At 39.2% G+C, this 7,829-nt stretch overlaps 1 protein-coding gene across 1 annotated transcript in view; it reads left to right on the top strand.

Annotated features, from left to right (window-relative positions):
- The window catches only part of LOC103585333 (coiled-coil domain-containing protein 170-like), a 49,367-nt gene that overhangs the window by 23,360 nt on the left and 18,178 nt on the right, over positions 1–7,829 (top strand). Inside the window, exons 3-5 of the mRNA XM_008566258.1 lie at positions 4,956–5,212; positions 6,417–6,552; positions 6,665–6,775. Of these exons, the coding sequence (XP_008564480.1) occupies positions 4,956–5,212; positions 6,417–6,552; positions 6,665–6,775 (504 nt within the window). The remainder of the gene's footprint in view (positions 1–4,955; positions 5,213–6,416; positions 6,553–6,664; positions 6,776–7,829) is intronic.

Genomic DNA, 7,829 nt, shown 5'->3' with positions numbered 1-7,829 from the left:
GATCCCACATACAGACCGGCCGCTCACTGGCTGAGCAAGGTGCGGGTGCAACACCGAGGGTTGCGATCCCGTTGCCGGTCCCGGTCCGGTACTGGCGCGACACTGAGGGTTGAGATCCATTGCCGGTCACGAAAAAAGACAAAAAAAAAAAAAAAATGAACTAAGACAGAAATTGGTACTGAGAGGGAGGTGCTACTATAACAAATACCTAAAAATGTGGCTTTGGATCTGGGGAATAGATAGAGAGGCAGGAACAGTTTTGAAGGGAATGCTAGAAAAATCCTATATTGTTATGGATAGAGCATTAAGGGCATTTCTGTTGAGGGCTCAGAGGAGGAGAGCTGTAGGGAGATCTTAGAGATTACTTAAGTGGTTATAAATTGAATGTTGCTAGAAATATAGACAGTAAAGGCCATTCTGATGAGGTCTCAGATGGAAATGAGGTGCAAGGTATTAGAAACTGAAAAAAGGGTCATCTATAAAAAAAAAAAGAAACTGAAAAAAGGACACTCTCGTTATAAGATGGCAAAGAACTTGGCTCATTTGTATCCATGTCCTAATGCTTTTAGAAGGTAGAACTAACTCTTGAGTGATGTGATAGGATATCTGGTTGGAGAAATCTAAGCAAAGTGTTGAATGAACTGCATGGGTTCTCTTGACTGCTTATAGTAAAATTTGAGAAGAGAGAAATAAAGCCAAAATTTATAATCAAAAGGGAAGCAGAAGTTAAAGATTTGGAAAATTCTTATTCAGGCCAGGTTGTAAAGAATGAGAAAACATGTTTAGGAGAGAACGCCAAGGGTGTGGTGAGTGAGTGTTTGATAAGGAGATTAGTCTGGTTAGAAGAAAGCCAGATGCTATTCATCAAGACAATGGAAGAATGACCCTGAAGAAATTTCAGAGATTCATCAAGGCTGCCACACCCTTCACAGGCCCAGAGTGCCAAGGCTTAAGGGACAGAACTATGTTAAAAGAGGGACCTTAGGCAACCATGGGACCTCAGCACCTACTGCCCTGCACTGCCTTAAGTCTCTGCTCCTCACATTCATGTGCAGTGCTCCTCAGCCACCCCAGGCATTGCTCAAGGAGTCCCAGGTATGGCTTGGACCACGCCTCTGCAAGGCAGTGAACCTTGGTGGTATCCATGTGGTGCTAACTCTGTAGGCACACAGAGTTCACAAGCTGTGGAGGCATGGCTACCTCCACCTAGATTTCAAAGGATGTCTTGGACAGCCTTGGGAGCCAGGCAGAAAATTGCCACAGAGAAAGGACCATCACAGAGAGTGCCCACTTGGACAATGCCTAGAAAAGCCATGTGGGCAGAGCCACTCCAGAGCCCCTGAGAACTTCAGAGCTACAATTCCAATCTGGGAAAACTGTAGGCATGCAACTCCAAGGCATGAGAGCTGCTGTGTGGGATGCACCCAGAAAAGCCATGGGGGTGGGGTCCCCTGGACCCTTGGAGGCCCAACCTCACCCTAGGGTATCCAGAAGGCAGGACATGGAATCAAGGAAGTTTATTCTCAAGCCTCAGGATTTAATGTTGTTTGCCTTATTGGGTTTTAGACTAACTTGGTACCTCTTATGCCTTTCTTTTTTTCCTATTTCTTACTTTTGAAATGGGAATGTCTAGCCTATGCCTGTCCCACCATTGTATTTTGGAAATACATAACTTGTTTGATTGCACACGTTCAAAGTTGGTGGGGAAATTTGCCTCTGAATCATACCTTGAGTCTCACCTATGTCTGATTTAGATTATATTTAGGTAAGAAGTTGGACTTAGACTTTAAAATTGATGCTGGAACAAGTTAATAAGAAGTTGGACTTAGACTTTAAAATTGATGAATTTTGAGTCTCTTGGGATAGAATGAATATATTTTGTATGTAAGAAGATATGAATTTGGGAGGGCCAGGAGCAGAATGCTGTGGTTTGAATGTTTGCATCCCTCTAAAATTCATATTAAAACTTACTCCCCAGTGCAACAGTATTAAGAGGTGGATGCCCTTAGGAAGTGATTAGGCCAGTGAGGAAGAGAAAAGGAGACATCAGTTTCATGTAAGTCAAGGAAGAAAAAGTTGTGAAGAGGGGTGAATCAGTCTTGGATTCACTGTGGAAAACAGAAACCATTCTAAGTATTTCAAGTAGAAAATGATTTAATACAGGGCCGGCCCGGTGGCGCACTGCTACAGTGCACCGCTTGGGAGTGCGGCGGCGCTCCTGCCGAGGGTTCAGATCCCACATACAGACCGGTTCCCGCTCACTGGCTGAGCGAGGTGCGGGTGCAGCACCGAGAGTTGCGATTCCATTGCTGGTCCCAGTCCGGTACGGGCGCGACACTGAGGGTTGCAATCCGTTGCTGGACACGAAAAAAAGACAAAAAGAAAAAAAAAATGATTTAATACAGAGAATTATGTGTATACATATGATTGGAAAATGTGTGTTGTAGTCGGGGCCAGCACTGGATGGATGCATGAGTTCAAGACACATCACTATAGATGATATCCTGAAGTCAGAAAGTTGCTGCTACTGCCGTTGAGCCTTTAAGGCATAGCCACAACTACCTCTTAACCTCCACAAAGCTGGTAACTAGATAATGGAATGTTTTTTCTGGCCCTTTCCTTGACCTTTCTCACCAGCTGAAATAACAGTGGGAAGATGGCCTCTTCCTCTCCTCTATTCTAAATTTCATGGGAATTCATCTTTTTGGTGCAGTCCAATTTACATATAACATGGTTCTCAAAGTGTGGTTCCCCAGACCAGCAACATTAACATTAGCTGGGGACTTGGTAGAAATATGAATTCTCAGGCCCCACACCATTTAGAAACTCTGCAGGTAGGCCTAACTGTTCTTTAACAAACCCTCCAAAGTTTGAGAACCATTGGCATAGACAATCCCAGCTTTCATAAGGGAGTCTGGAAAATAACAATTTTATCTCTAGTTCTGCAGTACAAGAAGGCATCATGGGAGTAGGAATGGCTATGGAGGGCCAGTGACCAAATCCAGCAAAAGCGAATGGTTGGTGGTGTCAAGTGCTTCAGTGACATGTGGCATATGATGGCAACTGAAAAGGAATTTTTGAATCTGGCAATTAGAAGATCATTGGTGACTTCTGAGAGAAGTTTCCACAGTGGGTGTAAAGGATGAGAGATGAAATGATATTAAAATCGAATTGTAGTGGATTAAGAGTGAACACTGAGGACTCTTACAATTGGTGTAGCTGTGTGACAAAGGGGAGAAATAAGTGGGTTTTTAGCCTGAGCTCAAATCTTCCACTTCTTCTTCATGACCTTGTCTGTGCTCTCTGCCACCCCAGCACCATTTCAGATAGCTCAGTTGCTTCTGCAGCTAATTAAAGAAGTTTGTGGAATACTTTGGGATGACTTAACTAAAAGTTCCAAGGGAGCATAAACTTCAATTTAAACAAACTTCAAACACTTGCAGCTTACAGTATACCTACAAGTTTTTTCAGGCCCACATGAGGAGTCTTCAAAAATTTCATGAAAAAGATTTGTATTATCTTTCAATTCCATTTTTCCACAGACTTTTTGAAGTACACACATATGTGCCAGACACTATGCTAGGCCCTTAATGTGTGTTATCTTTAATCTTTACAGCCACCATGTAAGGTGGGTAAGAAAAATTTAACTGATTTGCCAGTGGCCACAGTCTGTCTTGTCGCTCTGAAGTTTGAGGTCTTTCCACCATGCCATACTTCCTTGATCTATAAATTCTTTGGACTCACTGAAACATGTTTTAATAGCCATGTAATTTTCAAAAAGACATGGAGGTATGTTTTGAGTGAGAACATAGAAGTTTCAATTCATTGTTGTAATTTCTGAGAATTTTTTAGATATAGAAAAAAGTGCCTTATATACATACTGGTCTAAAAATTTAGTTTGAAATATTTGGTCTTTAAACAGCCTTTGCTGCTAGAAAATATAGCATTTCTAATTAATGTAATTTTTTTCAATAATAAAATGTTCCCGGATCTTTTTCTGATTATAAAGCTAATGATGTTTTACAATGTCAAGTAAAACCAAATTTGTCTCTTTTTGTACTACTCTTACTAGTTCTCAGGATCACATGTAGCCTATTAAGAAATTTCAACTTACAAATTAAAGTAAAAGTTAATAGTTAATGGACTCCTGAATGTTAACAGTAGCTCACTTTTCCTTCAACTAGTAAAACTTCTTCACTTATCAGAAGATGAGAGATTTAAAAATGCTACCCAAAGATGAACAAATCACTTCACAGCAGCTGCACCCCCTCCCCATCTCACCTCTAACCCCTCCGATCCTTTTTGGTCTATTCCTTGTACAGCATCCTGGGCTGCCTGTCTTGTGTTGCTTCCCCTCCCACAAGACATCACTCTTGCTTCTTTTCATAACATTATGATCTCTTCTTTCCTTTATTTGCATTAAAATATGCTCCTTTTCCTAACCTCTCCATTTCTCTGATCAGCACAAATAAGGCTTGGGTGGCTGGCTGGTTAGCTCAGTTGCTTAGGGCATGGTGTTACAACACCAATGTCAAAGGTTTGGATCCCCTCACTGGCCAGCTGCCAAAAAAAAAAAATAGAAGAGAGGCCTGTGAACACACACTCTCCTTTCAACCCATCATAAAGCAAAAACATTTAGGGCCAAAGCACCAAGTATTTCTTTTTTCTCTGGTAGGAATTACAAAATCCATTATTGGTATGATTTACTCTAGTAATAAGACTTAAATAACTTTAATGTTGATGAGAGTAAAATCACTTATTCCAAACCCTATGTGCCAATCGTGTTTTATTTTTTCAATTTTATTTTAAAATGTAATATTAACACTGGAATATACTGTTAAGAGTAGATTTGAAAGACTTCATTTTTATTTTATAAATACCTGTAATGATTTAACATCATGAAGTTTTTTTACCCAAAATTATAAATGATTTTAGCATTTGATCTTTCTCATTAGCTAAGAAATCTTCACAACAAACTTTTCATAAAAGAAACTTCACTGCAAGAGATGAAGACTGAGCTACAAAGTTACAAAGAAAATAATTTGCAACAGTCATTCCAGATAAAGTCCCTGAAAGATAATATCAAGGACTTACAGGAACTTATTGCTTCTCTAACCAGAATTAAGTCTTTGAAAAACACCAATATTCAGAGTCTTGAAAAAGGCAACTGTGATCTAACTGAACAAATTATAGAACTAGAAAACCACTTAAGGTAGGGAATTTTCTAGTTTATTTTCAAACATGTCTTTTGTCATAAGCTTGCAAATAGTATATGAACTCCAAATTCTTGATTGATCACAGAATTTAGATGTAGTAGAATTTCACTTAATATCTGACCCAGTACTATTACGTTTTTCAAAAATCATTTTGTATTGAGATATAAATCACATACCATAAGATTCACCCTTTTAAAGTGTACATATTCAGTGTTGTACAACAGTCATAACTATCTAATTTCAGGACATTTTCATCACCTTCAAAACATGGCTACAATTACAGGTATGTTAGACCTTTTGAGTGTGTCTTACATGTGCCTGATACAGTTTTTAGAATTAAAATGTTTTCTTTAGATAATTTGATTAATTTCTTTTAACCTGATTTAAATTCATGAATTCTATAGAGTGCAATTCTTAGACAGAAGAGGACATAAAGACATGGAAGATGGACTGAAACTTTAACCTAGCTTCTGGGTAGAAAATATTATCAATACCTAGTAATTGGTAGTCAAAACAATAATGAATTAACAATTGCTTATATCTAAGCTTTTACATGTGCTATTTTCTATTGCTGTATCATTATTTCTAATTCCGTTTCCCTTCATTGAATCCTAATTGAAGATCCCATTCAGGTATTGTTAAAATAGGAGTACTTGTATCCATGTGGAAACTTCTGATTTTCACAGTATTACCATTAGTGGCAGGCAGATATTCATACCCAAATTTCACCTTTAAAAGAATGGTTTCAAAATTGGCCTCCCTCAGGAGAACTACTACAGGACTTAACACTGGAGTGCTGGATGGTTTTTCTCTCCATTTCTCTACCATTTCTAGTCTCTCCCTAGAAATATTTGTTGTTGTTTTTTTTAAAAAAGATGACCAGTAAGGGGATCTCAACCCTTGGCTTGGTGTTATCAGCACCACACTCAGCCAGTGAGCAAACCGGCCATCCCTATATAGGATCCGAACCCGTGGCCTTGGTGTTATCAGCACCGCACTCTACCGAGTGAGCCACGGGCCGGCCTCCTAGAAATATTTGAATAGCTGCACAGCTCTTTTCATAAAAAAATACATTTTTACTTGTTATACATATTTAATATATTTTTAATAGGAGATATTTCTTTTTATTATTTTTAATTAAATTTCAAAAATTGGTTGAGTTGGTTTCATGATATTGTTACCTACTAATATTTTACACAGAGTACATCTGGTGGAAAGAGAAAAGGCTGAGCAAAAAGCAGACCTTTTGGAGAAAAAGTTATCAGGTGCTAGGAGATTCACCTCTTTTATGAATATGAAAGGACAAGAAGATTCATTAGATATTTTCATGATGAAGGTGAGAACAAATTTTGATTTCTGAAGAAATTGGATTTTTATAACTGTTACTCCAGGAGATAATGGGAAATGTTGAGTAGTTTGTTGGTCCTCTTCTTAATGGAGGATTATAGGAAGCAGTACAGCATGGTGAATTGGAAGACTTTCTGATGTATGGAGAGAAAGTGCAAGGAGAATCTGGAGGTCTCCGTGATACTGAAGAAAAAGTTAGAGGGAATAAGACTGTGAGAGAACTGGGAGAAGTGTGGTTAGAAAGTGAAATATTGGAGTTCTAAATTTCTAGTGTGGATTAGTTCCTGTTGCTTTCAAAATCTGGGCTTGTGGATCTGGATGTAGGTGGTTGAAGAGAGGTATAGGTGAAAGTTATTGAAACTGATGCACAGGAATCACAAAGCTAATTTGTTTGGTGGGTCATCTACATTGGCCATTGATGTCTAGAATTATGGTATGAGTTGGGTTTAAAAGAAGGACGTGAGAGAGGTTTCTAATAGACAGTGATTTATAGGATGAGTAAAAGATATTACAGAAGTCTGGTACAGGAGCATGGGGGACAGACTTGTCAAGGAAGTGGTGAAAGTTTATTGTGATATTCTTAGACTATCACAGCTTATTATATAGTCTGAATGTAAAACAAGGTCCTACATTGTCCCGACCTGTGGGATATTCAATGCAGACCCTGGAGGGGGGAGTGGGAATGGGATGGAAGCAAGAGACGTGAGAAATGGAGACAAGACAGTATTCTGATCGAGTCTTTTATTGGTTTGAAAGTTACAGCTTATATAGGGAAAAAGCAGGCATGCTGCAAAGGGTCTGGAATGTAAAGATATGATAACATCTTGAGGAGAACAAAGACAGGACATTCAAAGTAAAGGTTGATGCCCAGAATGTTTATGGTTAAACAGTTTCTGGAGAAAGATAAAAGGTCACTTGCAAATTAACTTGCATAGCCAGGAGCAAGCAGTTTCTGGCACAAGCAGATTACGAGCAACTGTCATGGCCACACAAAGAGGGGAGTGGGGCTGCTCGCTCCCAACACTACATGACCCAATTAATGTGAGAAGCCCTGTTTAAAAAAATTCAGCAACTACAGTCATGTGCTACACAATGACGGTCAACAGACCACATATAGGTGGTCCCATAAGATTATAATGGAGCTGAAAAATTTCTATCACCTAGTGATGTCATAGCCCTTGTGAAGTCCTGAAGCAACGCATTACCTTTTCTATGTTTAAATTCATAAATACTTGGGCCGGCCCGGTGGTGCACTTGGTAGAGTGC

Source organism: Galeopterus variegatus, unplaced genomic scaffold (assembly GCF_000696425.1).
Source record: "Galeopterus variegatus unplaced genomic scaffold, G_variegatus-3.0.2 Scaffold231, whole genome shotgun sequence".
NCBI classification, from domain to species: Eukaryota; Metazoa; Chordata; class Mammalia; order Dermoptera; family Cynocephalidae; genus Galeopterus; species Galeopterus variegatus.
The sequence above is the reverse complement of the archived record's forward strand: the minus strand, read 5'-3'. Positions and strand labels throughout refer to the sequence as shown.